Source organism: Pelobates fuscus, chromosome 9 (assembly GCF_036172605.1).
Source record: "Pelobates fuscus isolate aPelFus1 chromosome 9, aPelFus1.pri, whole genome shotgun sequence".
NCBI classification, from domain to species: Eukaryota; Metazoa; Chordata; class Amphibia; order Anura; family Pelobatidae; genus Pelobates; species Pelobates fuscus.
In genome coordinates this window covers 130457220-130483837 of record NC_086325.1, presented here as the reverse complement: position 1 = coordinate 130483837, position 26618 = coordinate 130457220, and the positions used below count along the sequence as shown (strand labels likewise).

At 43.4% G+C, this 26618-nt stretch overlaps 1 protein-coding gene across 1 annotated transcript in view; it reads left to right on the top strand.

Moving 5' to 3' along the window:
• The window catches only part of FAAH2 (fatty acid amide hydrolase 2), a 178502-nt gene that overhangs the window by 106350 nt on the left and 45534 nt on the right, over positions 1–26618 (top strand). Inside the window, exon 6 of the mRNA XM_063432421.1 lies at positions 17107–17224. Within this exon, the coding sequence (XP_063288491.1) occupies positions 17107–17224 (118 nt within the window). The remainder of the gene's footprint in view (positions 1–17106; positions 17225–26618) is intronic.

The window sequence follows — 26618 nt, the reverse complement described above, 5'->3', positions numbered from 1 at the left end:
ATAATTTTAAAGATTTTAAATATTCCAATTTAAGGTCGGTATTGTAATCTTTTCTCCACCGTTTTTCAGCTGCTCGACATCGCCATTTCATCTCCCTGGTCGCCTGATTAAACCAGGGAGGGTTTTTATCTGCTTGTCTTACTAGACAAGTTTTTTTCAAGGGGGCTAGAAGTTCTATTGCGTACACAGACTGCTGAATGCACACACACAGACTGTTGAATACAGACACAGATTGCTAAATTTACACACGCAGATTGCTGAATACACACAGAGACTGGTGAATATATGCACTCAAAACTGAATAGATACACACAGACTGCTGAATACATACACTCACTGCTGAATACACAAACACACATCAAGCAGCCCTCTCTCATTCATTGGTAACACCAAGGATCCAGTCCCTGCAATAGGCTCAATATGACATTTTTCAAAGGCTAGGATATGGCTACAATGTTATTGAAGGCTAGGATAAGAGAGAGAAGTTTGATATGACTTGCTAGAAAGACTACAGGCTTCTCGTGACTCATGGCTGCAGTCAAGGAGCAAGACAACAGGTTTCTGACATGTTGGAGTTAGGGAAGGGTATACTGCCATTTCCCAGTGTATTGTGTATGCTTTGTGTTGCCCAAACACACTGTGGGCAGCAGTAATGCACCTAGTTAACCATTTTGTGACTGTAGCTATTTCCCTTTTCTCTAATGTATCATAGTCCACAATGTGGTAATAGTGAATCATACAGCAGAGATGGAGTGCCTACCCTTGCCCCCTCCTGCGGATGCCCATGACTGTGTCACCTGGCACCTTTTCAAATCAACACAGCAGCTGCACATGGTATGTGACCCACTACTCCTCATAAATTCAACGTTGCTTCAAATATAGGCAATTGTGATATCATACAAGAATGCAAATTAGCTAATAGAATACCCCAGTACATGTCTTGCAGGCAATACTTCTAAAATATAAAAAATACAGAATCTTGAACAAGCCAACTTCTTTATGCCTCCAGCACTGAAAGCAAGTTAGACTAGCTTGAAAACAAAATCCAACAATGTACCAATTGTAAAAACTTTTCACTTTTCCTTTTGTCTTGTTAAAGTTCTCCAGTGTTCAGAGTCACTGCAGAATTTGATAAGAAACAATTTACCCCACACTCAGGTACCGCTTAGAAATCTGGCCATCCACCAGAGAGGTGCTCCGTAGAAACAGCAGACACCGCGATCTGCTGTAGTCTAGCAAAAGACACAGGCAACACTCCAAGGTTCTTGATCTGTCATTCCAGGTAGCCCCCCTGCTGGCAAAGCTGTGGACGGCTATGCCATCCATATAATCGTGTGGTCTTTGCAAGGACCTCACGATCACATGGCCCAGGAGGGCCGGATTGGAAGCACTAAGGACGACGGGGACGTTCTATGCCGCCTGCCGGTATTTAGGACCGGGTCCCCAAGGACGGCATAGAACGCTCACCGTCCTTAAGGGGTTAAAGAGAAAATCATGGGGGCTAGCTGAAAACAACAACCCAAGGAATACAGGGCCCTACACATTTGTGGATTTGTCCCCTGTCACATTGCAACAAAGGAAGGGGCTTTCTCTGATCAAGACAGCTCTGCGCTCTCATGATATACCTTACCACTGATGAAAAATGTAACAATATCCTCCATCAAAATAGTAGAAGAGGGTCGTTTGATGCTAAAAGATTAGGACAATCCTGTCAAAGACCCTAGACCCTCCACCGTGACGGATCTCAGACGTCTATCCGCTGAGTGACAAAAGGTTACCTGAATCGTGCATATGGTTTGGAGGTTGTCTTTCTAAAAGAAGGGAGGGATGACCTTGAGGTCTAAGGGTTTAGCACAGCTGATATACCTGACATACAGTTGAGGCATTTGTTTACAGCTACTGTTGCTTTTTTTAAATTCAATTTATTTCATGAAATATTTATCACCTATATATGGGAGCCATAAGGTTCTGAGAGTTGTATTATATGCAAAAGACATTTTTTTTTTTTTTTTAATTATCAGATTATCTTACCAAACATGATTCATGAATAATAATAATGAGCAATGTATTAGTATAGTTTGCTTAGCAAATAGAGCAACTGAATGAGACCATTTGGGTCATAAGTGATGTCCTCTATTGCCACTGCCCCATGAAGTTGCCATAGCCCTTAAAACGGTAACTCACTTCCCACTTGGTTCGCTTCGAAACACAACTGGGCTTTTCCTTATCTATATATTTGGGTGTTGTATATGTGCTGATGATAATATGTATTGTTTTGTTCTGGTGTGGTATCTCTTATTAGACAGGATTAGGTTATAGCTGGGATCACTAGATTCTACAGTATACAAGAGGTTGAGATTGCACTTTAAAAGATTGTCAGGTATTTACACAAATGAATATCACATTAGAATAATTTACTAAGCGCTTCACCATAACAACTTACACAGTTTGGATTTATAATATTTAAAGGATAACTTGAGGGTGTAAGAGCAGCTAATTAAAATCACTAAGACATGTTTTTTTACCTCTAGAACACATACCGTATATACTCGAGTATAAGCCGACCCGAATATAAGCCGAGGCCCCTAATTTTACCCCCAAAAACTGGGAAAACTTATTGACTCGAGTATAAGACTAGGGTGAGAAATGCAGCAGCTACTGGTAAATTTCTAAATAAAATTAGATCCTAAAAAAAATATATTAATTGAATATTTATTTACAGTGTGTGTATAATGAATGCAGTGTGTGTGTATGAATGCAGTGTGTGTATGAGTGCAGCGTGTGTGTATGAATGCAGCGTGTGTGTATGAATGCAGCGTGTGTATGAGTGCAGTGTGTGTGTATGAGTGCAGTGTGTGTGTATGAATGCAGTGTGTGTGTATGAATGCAGTGTGTGTGTATGAATGCAGTGTGTGTGTATGAATGCAGTGTGTGTGTATGAATGCAGTGTGTGTATGAATGCAGTGTGTGTATGAATGCAGTGTGTGTATGAATGCAGTGTGTGTGTATGAATGCAGTGTGTGTGTATGAATGCAGTGTGTATGAGTGCAGCGTGTGTGTATGAGTGCAGCGTGTGTGTATGAGTGCAGCGTGTGTGTATGAATGCAGTGTGAGTGTATGAGTGCATTGTATGAGTGCAGTGTGTGTGTGTGTGTGTGTTGCAGAGCCTTGCTGGGGGGTGGGCAATTTTTTTTAATTATTTTAATTATTATTATTATTGTATTATTATTTATTATTTAATTATTATAATTTTTTTATTATCACTAATTATTTTTTTTCGTCCCCCCTCCCTGCTTGATATATGGCATGGAGGGGGGCTCTCCTTCCCTGGTGGTCCAGTGGCATTGGCAGTTCAGTGGGGGGAAGGGGGGCTGGCAGAGCTGTAACTTACCTGTCCTGCAGCTCCTGTCAGCTCCCTTCTCCTCCGCGCCGTCCGTGCAGCCCCCTCTGTCAGCTCCCAGTGTAAGTCTCGCGAGAGCCGCGGCTCTCGCGAGACTTACAGTGGGAGCTGACCGAGGTGCTGAACGGACGGTGCGGAGGAGGAGAGAGCTGACAGGAGCTGCAGGAGAGGTAAGTTACAGCTCTGCCAGCCCCCCTCTCCCCCTGTCTGTATTATGGCAATGCAAATTGCCATAATACAGACTATTGACTCGAGTATAAGCCGAGTTGGGTTTTTTTAGCACAAAAAATGTGCTAAAAAACTCGGCTTATACTCGAGTATATACGGTATTTTTTTTTTTTTTTATTCTTTATTTTTGTTATGCAGGTGAGTACAAGGCGCATACATACGCCACAACAGCGTATATTTATTGTTAAACATAGGTTAAACTGTGGCATGGAAAAAATTTGCACAATTTTGTTTTAAATAACATATTAAGCTAGGCAGACATGTCTAAGTGATAACAATCCGTATGAGATTGAACATGCTTGAAGCATCCTGACCGCCTTGGTACTTAGAGATTGTACTTAAGAAAAAAAAACAGTAACATGGTATAAACAGTTGCACCAGTTTGCGATTCTGTGCCATGATGACTAATGGATTTGGATAATCAGGCATTAACTATAGCAGTAACAAGCTATTTAATAAACTGTCACATTTTTGTCATGAGTGACTTCAGAGACATGTCCTAGGTGGACAAAGCAATAGCTCTTAGTCTGTACTTTTTTTGTTAATTATGCACCAAGTGCTACTGGTGGTTTGTGGAAGGATAACAGGGTGAAACCAGGGGTCAAGCACGGCTTGCATAACCTGGATTAGATAAAGGGACCTATGCCTATACAGGGAGTGCAGAATTATTAGGCAAGTTGTATTTTTGAGGATTAATTTTATTATTGAACAACAACCATGTTCTCAATGAACCCAAAAAACTCATTAATATCAAAGCTCAATATTTTTGGAAGTAGTTTTTAGTTTGTTTTTAGTTACAGCTATTTTAGGGGGATATCTGTGTGTGCAGGTGACTATTACTGTGCATAATTATTAGGCAACTTAACAAAAAACAAATATATACCCATTTCAATTATTTATTTTTACCAGTGAAACCAATATAACATCTCAACATTCACAAATATACATTTCTGACATTCAAAAACAAAACAAAAACAAATCAGTGACCAATATAGCCACCTTTCTTTGCAAGGACACTCAAAAGCCTGCCATCCATGGATTCTGTCAGTGTTTTGATCTGTTCACCATCAACATTGCGTGCAGAAGCAACCACAGCCTCCCAGACACTGTTCAGAGAGGTGTACTGTTTTCCCTCCTTGTAAATCTCACATTTGATGATGGACCACAGGTTCTCAATGGGGTTCAGATCAGGTGAACAAGGAGGCCATGTCATTAGATTTTCTTCTTTTATACCCTTTCTTGCCAGCCACGCTGTGGAGTACTTGGACGCGTGTGATGGAGCATTGTCCTGCATGAAAATCATGTTTTCTTGAAGGATGCAGACTTCTTCCTGTACCACTGCTTAAAGAAGGTGTCTTCCAGAAACTGGCAGTAGGACTGGGAGTTGAGCTTGACTCCATCCTCAATCCGAAAAGGCCCCACAAGCTCATCTTTGATGATAACAGCCCAAACCAGTACTCCACCTCCACCTTGCTGGCGTCTGAGTCGGACTGGAGCTCTCTGTCCTTTACCAATCCATCCATCTGGCCCATCAAGACTCACTCTCATTTCATCAGTCCATAAAACCTTAGAAAAATCAGTCTTGAGATATTTCATGGCCCAGTCTTGACGTTTCAGCTTGTGTGTCTTGTTCAGTGGTGGTCGTCTTTCAGCCTTTCTTACCTTGGCCATGTCTCTGAGTATTGCACACCTTGTGCTTTTGGGCACTCCAGTGATGTTGCAGCTCTGAAATATGGCCAAACTGGTGGCAAGTGGCATCTTGGCAGCTGCACGCTTGACTTTTCTCAGTTCATGGGCAGTTATTTTGCGCCTTGGTTTCTCCACACGCTTCTTGCGACCCTGTTGACTATTTTGAATTAAACGCTTGATTGTTCGATGATCACGCTTCAGAAGCTTTGCAATTTTAAGAGTGCTGCATCCCTCTGCAAGATATCTCACTATTTTTGACTTTTCTGAGCCTGTCAAGTCCTTCTTTTGACCCATTTTGCCAAAGGAAAGGAAGTTGCCTAATAATTATGCACACCTGATATAGGGTGTTGATGTCATTAGACCACACCCCTTCTCATTACAGAGATGCACATCACCTAATATGCTTAATTGGTAGTAGGCTTTCGAGCCTATACAGCTTGGAGTAAGACAGCATGCATAAAGAGGATGATGTGGTCAAAATACTCATTTGCCTAATAATTCTGCACTCCCTGTATGTACATGCTCGGGGACGATGCCATTGTATGCTGAGTGAATGAAACCACTAAGCTATGCAGAGAGTGGATGTACATTTATAAGCTCTATGTTGGTTGTCAGTGAGGGGACACATAAAATGCACATTAAAATTAAGATGAGGTTAAGATCCAGACAGGGATGACAAAGTGGAATGTAAGTGGGTAACCTGGAAGTACTCTTGAACTGGGGATTACTAAAGAGCATGTTAAGCTTACATTCAGCTACCATAGTTATAGCATGTAGCATAGTGCTTGACTTGGTTGTTAGCCTATCCCCATCATATGGAATTTACTGTCCCACCGACAGCCGGAGGTGGCAGCTGCTGATCTCGCTTGTGCCTTTCTCCCTTCTCCTCGGCTCTCCGCTTGTCGTTCGTGTGTTCCAAGGGGCTGGATGGCTGTGGAGCTCCACTGCTCACTGCTTGTCTGCTCATTGCCTTTCGTCGCGCGGCTTGTTTTGTGGCACGTGGGGGCTTCCTCCGCCGTCTCAGGCGTAGCGGGCCTCTGGAAAGTGCTGTCGGGCTGCTTGGTGTGTGGCAGGTAGGTCGCATAGGAGTTATCACGGTCTCGTGTAGTGGTTGCTTGGCCCTCAGCTTCTCCCAAAATGCTACAATGAGGGCATCCAGGCGCTGGAGAGTAGTGGGCACCACTCCTCCTTGGGTGAGGGCCACCGCAGCGTCCGCCATCTTAGGGAGACATTTGGCAGTAATGTCGGCTTCTGAGGTACTGCTGTGGCTCCTTAGTGGGTCACGAAAGCCTGCCGGGTGGGGACCGGGATAACCCCCACCGGTCCAAAGGGGGGGGGGGGGGCAGTGGGATATCAGTAGCTCGCTTGGGGCTCCGCAAGTGCCTGTCCGGGAGAGCGGCCGTCTCTCCCCCCCAGGGCGCCCGCTAGGCCCCATTGCATCTTGGCTACCGAATGGCGTGAGAGGGCCGCAGGGTGTGTTCCTCTGTCCCTCTGTCATGTCGTAGGACTGAGAGGGGGTATCAGGCTTAGGTATAGTTGCTGGATTAGCTCAGGATTTCAGTTTGTACATTGCGTTCCAGGGAGCTCCCCAGAAACACGTCTGGTCGCCATGCTGGTCAGGCCCCGCCCCCTAGAACACATTTTTAAGCTCCTTATAACACATATTGTTAGTCACCAAATATAATTATGTTGCTCAAGTCAGGCAAACAACCTAATGAATGCAAGAGTTTCAGGCCAATATTGCTTCTAAACGTGGATGCTAAGATATATGCCAACATTTTGGCTAATTGTTTGACAGATGTGCTGCCATCTCTGGTTGTTTTGTTCTCAAGTGGGGTTTGTCACTGGTTGACAGACTGCTAACAACTTGCATAGCGTGGTGGATCTGTTATGCCATCTTTAGGGGCGGAGCTTGTGGCCTCCTGCTTTCACTTTATGCTGAAAAAACATTTAGTCGGCTGGATTGGAGGTTCTTGGTTCTGTCCTCTCTGGGTTCGGCATTCCGGAGCACTTTGTTTTCATGATCATGGCGCCCTTGACGATGGTGTCTGCGGGTGGATTCACGTCTATTCGGTTTAAGCTAATTAATATGTGGCAGGGTTGCCACTACCATTTATTCTTGCATTTTGATATGGTCAGCATCAGATGTCCACAACATAGTTAGGACACATGAACACAGAATAAATATATTTGCGGACAACCTCTTGTTGAAGTTAACTCAAATGTTGATATGCACAAAGCCCTTATGAATTATGGAATTGTACTATAAGTTAAATTAAACCAAGTTTCAAGTATTGTGTGTTAATCTCTCTCAGTCCGTGATACAGTTCCTTAAATCGGCATTTAGATGTGACTGGACAGACACACTACATTTTTGGGTTTTTAGATTTCTTGGCATCCAACTAACCTCTTTACAGATAAATATCTTTGGATCTGGATGGAGATTATAAACTCATTCTTAGAATGGAGGAGTAAACATGGGGCATGGCTTGGTAGGATTGCCACATTCAGAATTATGCTCTTACCCAAAATTCAATATATTTTTCGTTCACTACCAATAGAGGCCTTCTCTTTATTGGTAGTTCCTTCTTTAAAGCTATGTACAGAGACTTGCTAGCATTTGAATTGGAGTGAAAGAGGTCTAGGGTTTCTGCCAAGATTTTACATAGGAACTACAGTGAGGGAGGGACAGGAATTATAATGCGGCAGTAATAGCTCTATTGCTATCTACAAATACAACCTGGCGTGGGTTAAGATTAAGGAGCGTTGCATTGGCCACATTTGGATATATAAATTTTTCTGAACTCTCCCAGAACGGAGTCCATTCATACCTTCAATTATACCAATTACTAAGGCACCAGTGGCCAAATGGGTTAGGCATAAACTCAATTTTACTACTGCAGGCCAGTTTTCCAAAGCTGCTCCAATAACCGTTAAACCTTATTTTATACCCCATTTTAATATCTTTTTTTTTTTGTACATATGATTTTTTTTATTGAATGTTTGTTGTAGTATACATAGACTTATGCTTGAGGATCAGACAGCGTGTATGGAGACTCGCAGGTCTCTATAATATATACCGTACACCATATGCCTTTGTGTGTGCACGCAGGCACACCCATTTTTCTCTTTTAGGTTTATTTATTGTCATATCACAAGAAGAGTTCTGCATGGGGATCATATTGTGTGCATGGAGACTCGCAGGTCTCTATCGTATTTTCCGCATATCATATGTATCTGTGCGAGCACGCAGGCTCCATGTTTTTTATTGCTATGATTTGGCTTGCGGGCCTCCTGTTTTGTGTGGTCTGTGACGTGTGTTTCTTCTGTTGCTATGTAGGGTCTACGTGACTATATGCGCGTGTCTGGTGGCCTCTCTTTTATCTTTGGGGTCTGGCATTCCCCTGATTACTTGCTCTATTGCGGTCTGGTGTGTCTATCTCCCCACCTCCGTCTCCCTGTGTTCTTCTTGGCTATTAGTTAGTCTGATCAGCTATCGTCTATGGGTGTCTGGCAGTTTGTTATTGTGCGTTGGCAGTGTCGTGACGTGAGGTAACGTCCCTATTCTACGCGTTGTCCGCCTCATAGTTTTGAGCTTTTGTTGCATTTCCTACGTGTGTTATCTGTCTGGTTTTGTCTGTTGCGTTCGGTCTCTGCGTGTAGGTTCTCCCCCCCTTTTTTTCCAGTTTTTTATGGGGTTGGTTTCCGCTTGCTCTTTACTCCTATTTCACTTTCAGGTCTGTCAGGTGGACTCCCTGCGGTTCCAACCTTCATCGCGGTTGTGTGTGATGAAGCTCTTACTTGGTGTTTGCCCTGGGGTTATATAGGGAGGTTGGAAGGGGTTGTGGTAGGGTGAGGGGGAGGAGGGGGGGTTGAGTCTGCCATCTCCCCCGGCGCGCCCGGGCCCGCCCCCCCCCCCCCGACACACGCCCCGCCCCCTGTCACTGTGCATCTCGTCTTCCATCTCTACTTAAGTGCTGTATAGTATCCAGGATGTCCATCTCTCCATATGTTTGTCATGTCTCCCTTGGGAATCTGCTATTTTCGCCTCTGCTATCCTGATGTCTTCTACCCTGCGTGTTCATTCGTCTATCGTGGGTGGGTTTTCCTGTTTCCAGTGTAGTGGGATCAGGGACTTGGCAGCGTTTAGCAAGTGCCTCAGTATCGACCTCCTGTAGGAGGGTATTGGTCGTTCTGTATGATGTAGAAGGGCTGCTGCCATTGTCAGGTGTGTGGGTTCGTCCAGTATCCGCTTGATTTCCCGGGGGATGGTCTCCCAGAAGGGTTTTATTTTAATACAGCCCCACCAGATGTGTCTTAAAGTGCCGGGTTCCTCCCCGCATCTCCAGCAGGTGTTTGGCCTACAGGTGATTGGCCAATCTCTACGTGAAGTTCGTCTGTTGTCTGCTGCGAGATTGTATACCTCTGCAGGTTCGTGCCATGGGGTCCATCTCCTGTTCTGAGGACTATTCCGCTCCGGGGTGTGCTTGTTGTATCGCTGGCTGTTGGTGTCTGCGCGCTTGGCGTCCTTGTGGCCAATCTTCTCTGCGGCGTCTGGGCGCTCTCGGAGCCATTTGGTGATTTCTCTGCTCTAGTGGGCCTAGGACCCAGTCTGTTACTTCGGTGTGGGGTAGACCCATGGTTAGTAGGAATGTGGGTACTTCTTCTGGCCAGCGTAGGGATTTCCATTCGTTACCACGTTTAGCTGTCAGGCAAAAGGGGAAGCCCCATTTATATGGTATATTTCGGCTTCTCAGCAACTGCGTCACTGGTCTCGGGGCTCTTCGGGCCTCTAGTGTGAGGGGCGAGAGATCTTGGAACAGGGACACGTCAGCTCCTCGGAACCGCCAGGTTTGTTTGGTTCTAGCCTTGTTCATTATAAGTTATTTTATCCTGTATTCGTGGAGGCAGCATATAACGTCTCTTGGTGGGTGTTCTTCAGTGAGGGGTCTCAGCGCCCTGTGAGCTCTGTCAAAATCAAAGTGCTGTGGGGCGTCTGGGCCCAGAATTTCACTGAACAGGTCTGTCAGCATGGCCCCCACATCTTCTTCCCCAGGGGCTTCTGGTATATTGCGGATCCTTATGTTGGATCTGCGCCCCCTATTGTCTAGGTCTTTTGTATGTCTCTTTATTTGCAGTAACATTGCCCCCTGTCTAGTAACTGCTGCATTTGTGGCCTCTATTCTGGTTGCAGCTGTTTGCTGTGCGCTTTCTAGGGTCTGTATGCGGCCATCTTGGGCTGTGAGGTCTCTCTGCAGTGTGGCCACCTCTGATCTAATGACTTCATGTACGTTTGCTGACAGGGCTTGAAGGTCAGATTTTGTGACCATGGCTGCTGTGAGGGCCCTAATATCTGCCCTGATATCTGCTAGGGAGGGCTCCTGTGTTTCAGGTACCTGTGCTGGAGGTCGGCCATCTTGGATCCCGATACAGCGCGTGGCTGTCTGGTCGGCGTTCTCAGGTACCCGTCCCGGTCCCAGTGTGGTGTGATTGCTGGGGTCCTGTCTCCGTCGGGTGATAGTCGGACCATTTATTGCGGCCCATCGGGTAAGGTATGCTGTTGTGTGTGCGCTATTAAGATGCTGCGCGGGACGGAGCTCCTCTGTTAGGCGGCCATGTCCGTCGGCGTCCAGGCCATGCCCCCCACATTTTAATATCAACCAGTGGAAGACGGCAGGTATAGACGTATAGACGTTTGCACAAAAGAAATGTATCACTTACTTCGACCACTCCAATATGCATATATCCAAATATCACTTTGTTGATCTATGGTTCAAGGAAAAGAATCTATAGACACACGTAAAACATTGTTTAGGATCTAAAAAAATCAACTTATGCATTATCCCTCTCCAGAAACAATTATCCTTATGTTAACAAGCGCTTCAGACATATGAACCATTTGAAAGATGCCAGTATGCTAGAGACTGGTCTAAAAATTTTGGGGTTGACATATTCATATCCGAACCCCAATGCGACAAATAATAGTTTCACTTACAGGAAAAAAATGTGTCGAAAAACTCGTATATACGGTAACTAAAGCCAACAATAATCAGCAGCAGATACTTAAAGTGACACGGTACCAAGCAGGGTGGAAATACTCCCTTCCATGCACTCTAGTATTGAACGCAGGAACTGTGTTATAAAGCAAAAAACACAAAAGAATGAATCCAACTACGTAGTTGGATGGTCATTCCAATTATATGTTTTTTTGTTTAAAGTGTATAAACGTTTGTTGTTTGGTAGTATGTACCGAAATCAGTCTGTAGCCAAAAGGAAGTCGGGAAGGCGGTACTCGGGGGGGGATGATGAAAATGTGTTCAATCAACATCCAGGGTCTGAAAACACAATATAAAAGGTCGATGTTATATGATTTTATGAGAAAAGAACAAATAAACCTGGCATTACTCCAAGGCAAAAACTTTCTCAAGATAATCAATGCATCTCACACAGATAAAAAAAAAAAAGTGTGGGGTTGCTATAATATTCTCAAAAGAAGTGTTAGTAGAAATAAAGCATCACGTTATAGATCAAGAGGGAAGATATATTGTTCTCATATGTAAAATTAATAAAACAATATATACGTCGGTTAATCTATATCTACCAAATACAAATACAATTCCAACTTTGAAAAAAAATCTTTGATATTATAGACAAAATAAAAATAAGACGTATAATTATAGCAGGTGCTTTTAATGGCATTCTAAACCCAAATATCGATAAAAAACATATTAAAAGGACAAACAATGGATAAGCGAATTATAAACAAGCTAATGCATTATCAAATATTGTAAATGAAAATGATTTATTCGATATGGCGTGTCCTGATCAAAGATACATCCTGATCAAAGAGACTTTACTCACTTTTCGAAAGTGCGTTTGTCTCTTTCCAGGACAGATATGGTATGGGGAGATGGGCAACTAATAAAAAATAAATAAATAATACTTGGTCAGATCATGATTTTCTTATTTGGAATCTGAAAGACAAAGTGGGAAATAGGAAATATTCTACATGGCGTATAAATGACTATTTATTATATGATAAATCAAACATTGAAATAATTAAAGAAATAATTCATTATTATGTTTTAGAAAATAACCCTAGGGATACATCCCCAACAATAAATTTGTGTGCTTTCAAATCTGTTTTAAGAGGGCATCTGATAAAATTGAATACTCAATTTAAAAAAAAAAAAAAATGAGGAGAAAGTTTAGCTCAATTATATATAACATTTAATCAAAGAGCCAATACAAATAAAATAGTAGAATTAAACAGTTATCAATCATAATTGAGGGAGGTACAAAAACACATAAATGAAAGATTAAGCAGAAAAATGAATAAAAATATGGAAAAACTTAAATTTTAAAGACCGAACAGTAAAGGGAATAAAGCATATAACCTTCTCCCACCGCACAACTTAAAAAAACAAAAACAAAGTCTGAATCTAATAACTAAAATAATAAGAAATGGAGAGATGGCATTAACACCAGAAAACATAGGTCAAAGTTTTAGGGAGTATTACAGCTCTCTGTAAATCTAAAAGAGGCAAAATGATAAATTAAATTTAATTAAATATAATTAAATAAAATAGCAGAATCCCAAAGAAACTATTTTAACCATACTAGCTAAACTGGAAATTGAGAATGAGATAAATAAAATGGAAAAAATAAAGACACCGGGCCCAGATGGTCTTAGTAATTTATTTTATAAAACTTTTAAAGACCAATTAGTGGAACAACTGACTAAAACCTTTAATTATACTGTCTCACCGAAATGCTACAAGCTAATCTATTACCAATCCTAAAACAAGGGACAAATTCAACAGCACTTGAAAGTTATAGGCCAATTTGTTTAATAATGGAGATACCAAAATGTTCTCTGCAATCTAAGCTAATAGATTGAAAAATATATTGAGTACTATAATATATTCAGATCAGATTGGTTTTGTGCCAGGAAGAAGTGCCTTATGTAATACAAGGAGAATAAATTATTTTATCGATTTTGTCACAAGAAGAAAAAGTTCCCTTGCTAACCTTGTCGATGGATGCTGAGAAAGCGTTCAACAGGGTCAGCTGGGAATTTGAGTCAATCATTTGGGATTCAGGGTTGGATACATTGGGCCAAAATGGCTTTATATACAACACCTTCAGCAAGAGTAGTGGGACCAAATTTATGTTCAAATTGGTTTTTGCTTGGTAATGTTACTAGACAGGGATGTCCCCTGTCTTCACTCTTTTATATTATGTCCACTGAGTCCTTTTGTAATATCATAAGAAATAACAAGAACATCAAGGGATATAGATGTAAAGAAGGGGAACAAAAAATAAATATGTATGTGGATGACTTACTGATTACAATTTCAGAGCCAAACAGGTTATTAGAATATCTAATGAAAGAGCAGAATATGGACGAGTAGCAAACTATAAAATTAAAGGACCACTCTAGTGCCAGGAAAGCATACTCGTTTTCCTGGCACTAGAGTGCCCTGAGGGTGCCCCCACCCTCAGGGACCCCCTCCCGCCCGGCTCTGGAAAGGGGAAAAGGGGTAAAACTTACCTTTTTCCAGCGCTGGGCGGGGAGCTCTCCTCCTCCTCCTCTCCGCCTCCGTTCCTCCCCGTCGGCTGAATGCGCACGCGCGGCAAGAGCTGCGCGCGCATTCAGCCGGTCGCATAGGAAAGCATTCATAATGCTTTCCTTTGGACGCTTGCGTGCTCTCACTGTGATTTTCACAGTGAGAATCACGCAAGCGCCTCTAGCGGCTGTCAGTGAGACAGCCACTAGAGGAAAAAGGGGAAGGCTTAACTAATTGATAAACATAGCAGTTTCTCTGAAACTGCTATGTTTATAAAAAAATTAGTTAACCCTAGCTGGACCTGGCACCCATACCACTTCATTAAGCTGAAGTGGTCTGGGTGCCTAGAGTGGTCCTTTAACGTCGACAAAACAAAAATAATGGATGGGAAGAATTAATATAATGAACTCATATATTCTCCACAAATGTTAATATATGTTTAGGATGATTCCTCTAAACGTTTCAGATTGGTGAAGTTTGATCCAGAAGCGTATTATAAACTTCATCTGGCGGGGGGAAAAACAAGACTTAATCAAAATATTTTAGCGCATGGTATCAAAGGGAGACCGAATCTTGCCACCTAGAGGATCTGAATTCTCTGTTATGGCAAGCAAAGGACTCAAATAAGATGGTTATGGTCAGAAACTCTAGTACTGTTTTAGATAGACAAACATTTCAATATTTTAAATTATGATTTAACATCTAAAGTTTTGTCTATGATTTAACATCTAAAGGTATGGAAATATTACAAACATTCCCTGTTTTACAAATATGGCAAAGAGAAATAAAATATACTATAAATAAGAAAGAATGGTGTGAGGCATTGATAAAGGTAAAAAAGAAATGCATTATATAAACTGGGCAGAAATACAATTCAAAGTAACACACAGATGGTGTGTACCCTGCACACTCACATATGTTGGAGAGGCAATAAGGTTGATTCACATATGGTGGAGCTGTGATAAAATTGTTAACACTTGGAAAAAGATTATTCATTTTATAAAAACTCATACTAATTTATATTTGAATTTCAATCCAGAAATAGGTCTTTTGCACCTGAATTGGCTTAAACTAAGCCACAAGCTATGTTTTTTTTTTAAACCATACAATGTTTTTTGGCTGAAAGGTTGCAATTGCGCGTAGTTTGAAAAATCCTCTAGCTCCACTTTGGTTGAATATAAATAAACAGTAAAAAAACCAAATTAAAATGGAAATTAACTAGGGATCGACCAATATATTTTCTTTAGAGCCGATACGATACGATAATCTGTGAACTTTCAGGCCGATAGCCGATAATTTACCGATATTCTGTACATTTACCATTTTGAAAAAATAAACTATTTCTACACAAATCTACTGTTAACTGAACATGCTTATTAATTAATTATATTAATATTGTTTTATTAATATTTTATATAATTCATTCTATTTTTTTATTTATTAAAATTTTTAAGTTTTATTTTCACATGCAGGGAGACTGATTGTCAGTTCAGGCAGTCCCCGTGCAGGCAGATACTTGGATGCCTATTGTGGCCATGTGACCGCTCTGTTAGAGCGATCACATGGCCGCGGGGGCCTAATTAACCGAGGGGGGACTGTCTGGGCTGTCTGGCAGTCCCCCCACACCGGGAGCAACGCCGATCGCCGTCGGGGGAACGGCGGCGATTAGGTAAGTAACTATTACCGTTTTGATGGTTCAGGACCATCATTGGTCCTCAAGGGGATGTTTCTGATGACGGTCCTGAACCGTCATTAGCCCCTAAGGGGTTAAAGTAGGTCAGAAGTATATAGGAATTAAAATAACTCTGGATCCTTCAGTAGTAAAATTATAAAGAGTAAATTATCGCTCATCAGGAGTTGTATCATATACAACTTGTATTTGTCTTTTGGGACTTCTGACAGGTCCCTCCCTGTGCCGGCTTACAGAAGAAGTAGAATACTCCAAAATTCCCACAAAGTGGGAGAGTTGCAGTTTTGGCAATCTGTTGCTCATATGTATGCATTCCATTGATGCTATGATCTCACTCTCAAACATGGAAAGTGTGACACAATACAGCCAAACACATTTAATGGGTTAGTAGACTCATGTACACCATTCTATTTTTGGTTGTTAATTTGAGTTTCTATTCAGTTATAGCTGTTAGGAATACCGAACAACTATCGTCACATCTGCACCCTAACATACTTTTTGGCGCAGGGTGCTTGATCTGTGCAACATTTATTGTCTTGTATGACACATAGTGCTTGTTTGTGACAAGGCTAGACCAAACTTTTACAGGTGGCAATTAAACTAGTGGCTTGTTTCCTTGATTATCATGTCTTCTGTATTCCTGACCAAACTTTTCAGTTGGCCACTCTCTGCCTGCTGCCTATACCCTGTCATGTTATCTGATCATTCTAACTTCTGGCATCCCTGATCTTGGCTTGTTCCTGTTTCTGACATTTAACCTTTTAGAGATTTTAATTTTTTTTAACATTAGAGGGACACTATAGTCACCAGAACAATTACAGCTTAGTGTAGTTGTTCTGGTGAGTATAATAATTACCTACAGGCAGTGTTTATATTGCCCCCTAGGGACACCTCCAGTGGCCACTCCTCAGATGACCTCTGAAAGTGCTTCCTGGGGCAGTGCTGCACATAAGACGCTGAAAGTTTCTCACAGAGATGCATTGTCAATGCATCTCTATGAAGAGGTGCTGATTGGCCAAAAGGGTGTTTGACCGCGCCCCATCCCGCCTCCTCCTTAGTGACGTAATCAGAATTTAATCATACATTAAGATGACGTCACTAAGGAGGCGGATCGGGGGTGGGGCCAGATGACCTGTGCGGCACTGGTAATAAGGTAATTTTAACCCCTTCTAAGGGTGCTAAGTGGGGGCAAGCCACCTAAATTGTGGTTTTAACACTATAGAATTAGGAATAAATGTGTTCCTGACCATATAGTGTTCCTTTAACTTCAACCACTTTAAGGTCACTAGTATGTTCTTCTATCCTATCTATGTTTGCCATTAGAATCCAACCTTCTTAATCAGTCCATGCTTGACAATAACATATCACAAATCAAATGAATTTTTTTTTTTATTAATGATCATAATAAAAATAGTACTGAATCTACCCAATGAGTATCAGCTGCACCTCCTCACTGACACAGTGGTGGTATGACTTCTGGAATCTTTTAATGGTTAATGTTGATCATGGTCTCTGTTTTTGCCTTATAGCCTGTCTCTTGATCGGGAAGTCTCCTTGCGTAGTCTTCAGTTCTTTTACATGGAGAATGATGGGGGTGGTATTTTTGTAAGTGATGTAGACCAGGAACTTATTCAAGCACAGAGACAGGTAAGACAAAATATATAAAAACAAGTGTTTAGAAGGATTTGTGAAGGCACAATTATTTCTATGTTAAAGATAAAAAACGCCAGAAAAATTGCACTGTTTTCTAAATAGTTATACGACATTTAATATTATGTCCAGTAATTGTTGCATCATTGCACTAATAAGTTGGAGCCCTGGGGGGGGAAGAGCGATGATGTAGGACGCGCGTGATGTGCGCGCCTACACTTGTGGCGATGCTGTGACCCAGGGTGAGAAGTATGAGGATATACCTTTGAACCACGGCCTGCTCGTTCATTTTGCACCGGCAAACTTTCGACTTGCACCTGCTTTCCTTCTTCCCCTGGAGAGACGCTGTGGAGACACGGCAGAGACCCACAGACGGACCCCCAGAATAATAGCAGCGAATCAGGTGTGGGGTAACCCGCAATAATAAACAGTGCATCACGTGGTGTACATCTTGGAAGAGGAAAAAAAATTAAAAATAAAGCCAAGTATGCAGTAACAGAGTGTGGAGTCTGTGATGAAAGACTTGTGGAAGAAACCTAAAGCCAGCATATTGGAGACGAGCTATGTGATTACCACTCAGGGGTCAAGTCCTGGGTAAAAAAGTGCAGGAACTCACCCCAGATCCAGATCCACACCCCGCCCCCCCTCCCCCTCACCCCCCAAAAATTATACGCATGTATGCAGGGGCTGAGTAAGGGCACGGGGCTGAGGAGGGGGACAGGAGCTGAGGAAGAGGGACAGGAGCTTAGGAGGGTGGGGGGGGGGGGGCATGGGCTGAGGTAAGGGATAGAAGCTGAGGAAAGGGACAGGAACTGAGGGGCTGAGGAGGGGGACAGGGGCTGAGGAAGAGGGACAGGGGCTGAGGAAGAGGGACAGGGGCTGAGGAAGAGGGACAGGAGCTTAGGAGGGTGGGGGGGGGGCATGGGCTGAGGAAGGGGACATGGGCTGAGGTAAGGGATAGGGGCTGAGGAAAGGGACAGGAACTGAGGGGCTGAGGAGGGGGACAGGGGCTGAGGAAGAGGGACAGGGGCTGAGGAAGAGGGACAGGGGCTGAGGAAGAGGGACAGGGGCTGAGGAAGAGGGACAGGGGCTGAGGAAGAGGGGCAGGGGCTGAGGAAGAGGGGCAGGGGCTGAGGAAGAGGGGCAGGGGCTGAGGAAGAGGGACAGGGGCTGAGGAAGAGGGACAGGGGCTGAGGAAGAGGGACAGGGGCTGAGGAAGAGGGGCAGGGTTGAAGAAGAGGGGCAGGGACTGAGGAGGGGGACAGGGGCTGATGCTCGTATGCAGGGGCTGAGTAAGAGCACTGGGCTGAGTAAGGTGGAAAGGGGCTGAGTAAGGTGGACAGGGGCTGAGTAAGGTGGACAGGGGCTGAGTAAGGTGGACAGGGGCTAAGTAAGGTGACAGTGCTGTGGAAAAGGGACAAGAGCTTAGGAGGAGGGGGGGGGACATGGGTTGAGGAAGGGGCTGAGTAAGGTGGCAGGGCTGAGGAAGAGGGACAGGAGCTTAGGAGGAGGGGGCCATGGGCTGAGGAAGGGGCCATGGGCTGAGGAGGGGGACAGAGGCTGAGGAGGGGGACAGGGGCTGATGAAGGGAGCAGGGGCTGAGGAGGGGGACAGGGCCTGAGTAAGAAGACAGGGACTGAGGAGGGAGACAGGGACTGAGGAGGGAGACAGGGACTGAGGAGGGAGACAGGGACTGAGTAGGGAGACAGGGACTGAGTAGGGGGACAGGGCTTGAGGAGGGGGACAGGGCTTGAGGAGGGGGACAGGGCCTGAGGAGGGGGACAGAGACTGAGGAAAGGGACAGAGACTGAGGAAAGGGACAGAGACTGAGGAAAGGGACAGAGACTGAGGAAAGGGACAGAGACTGAGGAAAGGGACAGAGACTGAGGAAAGGGACAGACTGAGGAAAGGGACAGACTGAGGAAAGGGACAGACTGAGGAAAGGGACAGAGACTGAGGAAAGGGACAGAGACTGAGGAAAGGGACAGAGACTGAGGAAAGGGACAGAGACTGAGGAAAGGGACAGAGACTGAGGAGGGGGGCAAGGACTGAGGAGGGAGACAGGGCTTGAGGAGGGGGGCAGGGACTGAGGAGGGAGACAGGGACTGAGGAGGGAGACAGGGACTGAGGAGGGAGACAGGGACTGAGGAGGGAGACAGGGACTGAGGAGGGAGACAGGGACTGAGGAGGGAGACAGGGACTGAGTAACGGGACAGGGCCTTAAATAGGGGGACAGGGACTCGGGAAAGGGACTTAGGAGGGGGACAGTGACTGAGGAGGGAGACAGTGACTGAGGAGGGAGACAGTGACTGAGGAGGGAGACAGGGACTGAGGAGGGAGACAGGGACTGAGGAGGGAGACAGGGACTGAGGAGGGAGACAGGGACTGAGGAGGGGGACAGGGACTGAGGAGGGGGGACAGGGCCTTAAATAGGGGGACAGGGACTGGGGAGGGGGACAGGGACTGGGGAGGGGGACAGGGACTGGGGAGGGGGACAGGGACTGGGGAGGGGGACAGGGACTGGGGAGGGGGACAGGGACTGAGTAAGGAGATAGGGCTTGAGGAGGGGGGCATGGACTGGGGAAAAGGACTAAGGAGGGAGACAGGGACTGAGGAGGGGGGACAGGGCCTTAAATAGGGGGACAGGGACTGGGGAGGGGGACAGGGACTGAGTAAGGGGATAGGGCTTGAGGAGGGCGGCATGGACTGGGGAAAAGGACTAAGGAGGGAGACAGGGACTGAGGAGGGGGGACAGGGCCTTAAATAGGGGGACAGGGACTGAGGAGGGGGGACAGGGCCTTAACTAGGGGGACAGGGACTGAGGAGAGGGGACAGGGCCTTAAATAGGGGGACAGGGACTGAGGGGGGACAGGGCCTTAAATAGGGGGACAGGGACTGAGGAGGGGGGACAGGGCCTTAACTAGGGGGACAGGGACAGGGACTGAGGAAAGGGATAAAAAAAAAAAAAACACAAAAAAAAACCTAAAGTGCCTTCCCCCCTCCCTGAGGCTTACCTTGGGCCAGGAGGGGTGGGACAGGATCTGGAACCTGCAGCCTGCAGTCAGTGGAGTAAGCCGGCCTCTCCTGATGATGTCAGGAGGAGGGGGCGTGGCTTCCTCTGCTCCCCAGCGGTCCTGTGAGAAGAGCAGAGAAAGTCACGCCCCCTCCTACTGACATCATCAGGAGAGGCCGGACGACTCCACTGACTGCAGGGGGAGAGGTGAGTTTAGAAATCTGAGTCCCCAGTCAGAGGCAGGGGATTCGGATTTGTGCTCCCCCTGCTCTCGCAGCCGCTTGTGCCAGCCCTGGGTCCTGCAGGACTAGTAATGGGAACGGCGTTCCTGCTGTGGAAAAAGTGCAGGAACGCCGTTCCCACGCGTTCCTGCAGGACTCGAGCCCTGTTACCACTACATGCTAAGTAAAAGCTAAGTAAAAGTGAATTGATCTTAAATACCCTTTGTAGTTTTTTTTTCATATTTTTATTTTTTTTCTCCTTTTTATTCTTCATCCCTTCAGTGATGTAAAACCATCCTCTAGTATTAGAGTGATCAACCTGTATATGTCAGATACAATTGAATACTAATAACACAAAAAATATATTAAGAGGAATTATCAGTAAACATAAGAACCCCTGAATGAGCCTGAGAAGTCCTATTTAATCACAGAAAATACTTGCACTGAGACCAAAAGCGCAAAAATACAGAAAAATTAATTGAATTAAGGGGAAAGATTAAAGGAAAAGCAGAGATACAAGCAAAAGAAAAGGTGCAAGTTTGAATCAGGATTTAAAGCAACAGCACAGATATTACTGACGTTTTATGGGTTAGTGGAAGACTCGGACAAAGAGAGTTAAGAGGTTTTTGTGCTTTTTTAAATTTTTATTGTGACAAGTAAGGGCCCTTGTTCCGTTCCATTTATTATGGTTTCAAAAAAAAGCCCAAGAAAACAAGCAACTTTTAAAAGGGGAAAAAGAAAAGAAACCGGAGAATAAGACAGAAAAGCGGTTCTGCTTTTTTACTCCGCCTCATTTACAGAGACAAGAAACAGATCATCAGAAAGAAATGGATATTTTGATACCTGCAGTCAAAGAAACAGAAATAACGACAACACAGATTATATCTACTAAACAGCTTCCTAACGAGATCATTCAGGACGATTTACGTGGATACCTAGATGGATGTTTGAGCGCCAATTAGATAAAATTAAAGATTAAATTCAAACCGGTCTTACAGAATCCAGAACGGAACTCCTATTATTGGAGAAAAAAGTCAAGATGAATGAAGAAAAAACAGAATCCTTGGTATACCAACAATCCCAATTAGAAGACTCACAGAAAAGTCTAAAAAAGAAAATGGCAGATTTAGAAATTAAACTAGGCAATCTAGAAGATAGATCGCGACGCAACAGTTTAAGATTTAGGGTAATCGCCGAAACAATAGCAAGTGATAAACTGAATTACCGTAATTCATTCTAGATTTATTCCTACAGTTAGGCATCCAACCAACAAATCCCCTAAACATTTTAGAACGGTATCATAGAGTAATGAAACCATCTACTGTACCTGAAAGTCTACCAAGAGATGTTCTCATCTGTTGCACATCATATAAAGTGAAAGAACAAGTCTTGAAAGAAGCAAGAGTGATTAGACTCAAGGAACCATAAAATAGCATCTCTATTTTTCCTGATCTGTCTTAATATACCAGGATGAAAAAAAATTCATTCTCAACTTACACAAAACTCTTACGCCAAAGAGTTAACATTCATTATGCCTAGAGATACCCATGTAAAATCATTATCTTTTATGAGGCGGAGACACACGCTTTCTCGGACACACTAGCCTTATCTAAGTGGTTCAAGGAACTGAACTTTGATTTGAGTTAAGAGGTACCTAAAACTTAAAAAAAATGAAGAGAGAAAGAAGATGATCACAGTATAAGGACTTTTTTTTTTTTTAATGAAGATGACCTTAAGTATTAATTACTATTAAAATTTAAAGCAGGTTAATAAGTATGACAGTTTTCAAAAGAGGGATATTTCACGTAATTTTGCACGCTGATAAAGTATCACAAGTGATTACTTTGATATACTTTAGATTTTTCTTATGAGGAAACTAGATTTATAATATCAGGATAACGTATAACTCACAAATATCACATAGATTTAAAAAACAAATAAAAGGGTGGGGCCGGAGCAAGCCAAAACGAACAATTAACCCGATTTAACGGCGGAATCCGGGCACCTACCTTCCCCAAACCTTCACCACGGGTACACATCATGGGCAAGAAAAATAAAAAACCAAGATCGGACAAAACTCCCCTAAGCCATGATATCGGAGAACTCCTGCGGAACTCACAGAAGGCCGCATGGGAGAAAATGACGCAGGGATGACGGATGCTCCAACTCATCAGGAGATTTTTACCCAGACCCAGGAGAATGCGCAGCGATCAGCCAGCCTACAGGGCACAAGACCAAAGCATCTCCGGCGGGAGAACCGGTCACAGCAGCCCTGCTGTCAAAAATGTTCATGGAACTCAGACAAGACTTGGCAGCAGACCGAGCACACTTCAAAGAGGCCATAGAGGGGGCCACCACGTGGCTTGCCCACTTGGAAGCCAAAACAAACACGTCTTAACAACCTGGAACAAAGAATGTCTGACCTCCACAGACTTCAAATAAGCACAGCAGTGAAGGTGGAGGCCATGGAGGATCACAGGAGGAGGAACAACATAAAGGTCAGAGGGGTACCGGATACTATAGGGCTAGCAGACGTTCCACATTATGTGAGGCGCCTAATAGCAACATTACTGCAACCCAAACAGGCGAAACTTATCAAAATAGATGGACTTTTCCGCCTGCCCAAATCGACAAACGCACCCCCTACCGCCACAGCTGACATTATTGTGAGGTTCCAATCCCACCAAGATAAAACCGCAGTACTAACAGCAACCCGAGGGAAAACCCCTCTATCATTTGAGGACTCTCAATTATTATTGTTTCCCGACCTAACGAGAAGTACTCCAAGCTAGCGCAAATCGTTGCAACCCAGCCTACAACACCTGAGATCCAACAACATACAGTACCGCTGGGGAACACCATGGCTCCTTACCTTTACATTCCCAGGGAACACCTATCGGGCGAGAAGCCCACAAGATCTGGACACTCACCTGAGCCAACTGGGCCTGACGATCCCACGGCCAGAGTCCATGACCACGATGTCCAGGCTGGACCCCACGGCCATGAAAGAATTTATACCCAGGTCGTCTAGATGCACTACATCAGCAGGCGATGCAACCTGAACAACCCACGCCAACAGATCACCTCTCCATCCTCTAGGATACCACAGATTCCGCCACTGAAGCCTGTGACTATATTCACCAAGTTACAATTGTTTTTTTGTTCTTTTTCCTTTTTGCTTTAAGGTTATTACTCTGGCATGTTGCTCATAGTTTCAAAACCCCTATTACATTGCACACCCAGGCATGCCAGAATGGACTGAAGCTCCACTGTATTTAAAATTGACTGCGTACCACGCAGCCACAGTGACCATGCCCATATACAACGTGGCCCCAGATTAGAGAAGTTCGATATAGCACAAGCTCAAACTCTCTCCCCCCTGCCCCCCCCCTACTCCTTAAACCTGAACATAAGATAACCTACTGCGATATACTCCCAGAGGGGGCCCTCATCTCCCTGTTACACTTAAGCCTACGAGACCTTTATTGCTTATGTTCTGTCTTTAGTGTCCAGACAGATGTTATTCTGTTGTGTTCTAAAACGGACTAACTTGTTTTAAAAAAAAAACTAAAACCCACTCAGCATGGGACCGTGACCCAACTACCGACTATGCATGTAATGTTACGTGTGAATTTTAAGGGTGATAGCCCACATATTGTAATGTATTGCTTTCTTGACATGCTGAGTGACCAAAATAAAGAATTTAAAAGAATTGTAATTAAATAATAACATGTCAAGTAATCTATACACAGGTCACATAAAATGATAAAGATGACCGTAAGCACTAATCACTGTATGTAATTTCAAGTAGGATGATAAGCATGACAATTCATGCAAGAGTAATAATGCATGTAATTATTCATGTTGGAAAAGTGTTACAAGAGGTTGCTTTCGGTTTACCGTATATACTCGAGTATAAGCTGAGTTTTTCGGCACATTTTTTGAGCTGAAAAAGCCCCACTCGCCTTATGCTCGAGTCAGTGTCTGTATTATGGCAACTTACATTGCCATAATACAGACTAGGACCGCCGGGCTCATTACAAGCCCGGCGGTCCTGTTGGGGGCCGGAGCAAGCTGTTACTTACCTATACAGCAGCTCCGGTCATCTCCGTTCAGCTTCCCCGTTCAGCTCACAGTGTAAGTCTCGCGATACTCGCTGCCGTCAGAGCGTTGCCACGGATTACCGTGGCAACGCTCCGTGCGGCACGCAAGACCGCAAGATTTACACTGGGAGCTGAACGGGGGAACTGAACGGAGATGACCGGAGCTGCTGTATAGGTAAGTAACAGCTCGCTCCCAGCCCCCCCCCTGCATAGTACACACCACTGGAGCACCAGGGATTTACATAGCCCTTCCTCCCTGGCCAGGCAATGAGCAGGGTGGGGAGAAATAAAAATAAAATTAAACATAAATATTACAAATTAAAATAAAACAAATATTAAAATAATACAAATATTAAAATAATAAATAATACCCTCCCCCCATCCAGTTTATGTATATCACACACTACACAAACACACACACACTGCATTCATACAAACACACTCTGCATTATATATACACTGCATTGATTATATACACACACTCTGCATTATATACAGACACTGCATTCACACACACACACTCTGCATCATATACACACACACACTGCATTCATACAAACACACTCTGTATTATATACACACACTGCATGCATACAAACACACTCTGCATTATATACACACACACTGCATGCATACAAACACACTCTGCATTATATACACACACTGCATTCATACAAACACACTCTGCATTATATACACACTGCATTCATTATATACACACACTGCATTCACACAAACACACATATTCTGCATTCATTATATACACACACTAAAGATATACACACACTGCATTAATTATACTCACACACTACACAAACACACACTGCATTCATTATGTACACACACTTTAAATAAATATTAAATTAATGTAATTTTATTGTGATCTAATTTTATTTAGAAATTTACCAGTAGCTGCTGCATTTCCCACCCTAGGCTTATAATCGAGTCAATACGTTTTCCCATTTTTTTTGTGGTAAAATTAGGTGCCTCGGCTTATATTCGGGTCGACTTATACTCGAGTATATACGGTAATTTGTTGGGGTTGTTTTTTTTTTTTTCTTCTCTTTCTCTCTTAGATTTAAAATATTAGGCTCACGAATATAACAGTTAAAAAAAATTATAGGTATGTAAAGTAATGTTTACACATAAAAGGATAAAGACGATCTTAAGCACAAATCACTATTGATTTGATTTGATGACAATTTTCGCAATTATGTATGTTCGAAAAACTTTACAAGAGGTTATTTATTTTCATTTGTATTGCCTTTTTTTTTCTTCCCTCACTCTAAAATTCAAGCTTTTAGAGTTTTCTGTGATTATTTGTTACAAATCTCTCTCACAGAGGTAACATAGCATCACGATTGATCATTAAATATGATCGTGGTGGAAGGCCCAGTGAGGTGGGGTAAACCATTGGGGACCCTTCCAGACTTCCTTCTAGGGTTGTTCTTTTTACATGTCACTGTCTTTGTATTATTGTCTTGTCTTCACGTAAAATGTAATCAACAAGTGTTGTGTTGGATAACCCCTGTGGCGGTTCTAATTTTTTCTTCTGAGGTCATGATATTAAACAGAGGGTATCTTGTGCCCCAAATATGGGACACAATTTGATATTATGTGGTTTTTCAAAAATATGAAATATTGTTTCTATTAATGCTCAAGAGCTCAATTCGGAGAAAGGAGAATTTTAGTTGACCGCATGAAAAAAGAAAAGGCTTACATTATATGTATCCAAGAGACTCATTGGTGACAAGCTGGTGACAAAAATATAAGTTTAAAGATTTTCCTCTCTCCATTTACTTATCTTTTAAGGTGGAGTAGTTATTGTATTCTCAGCAAAGTTGAATGTTTCTATAAAACATCAGTGCATAGACAAAATGGGCAGATGGATCATAACGATCTGTAATATAGATGAGAAATTGTACACAATAGCTAATATATCTATGCCCAAATTCTTCTCAAATTCAGTACATACAAACATTTGATTCGAAATTAGATAAACCTAAACAAGGATCAGTTATAGTAATGGGAGATTTTAATTGTGTAATTGACTC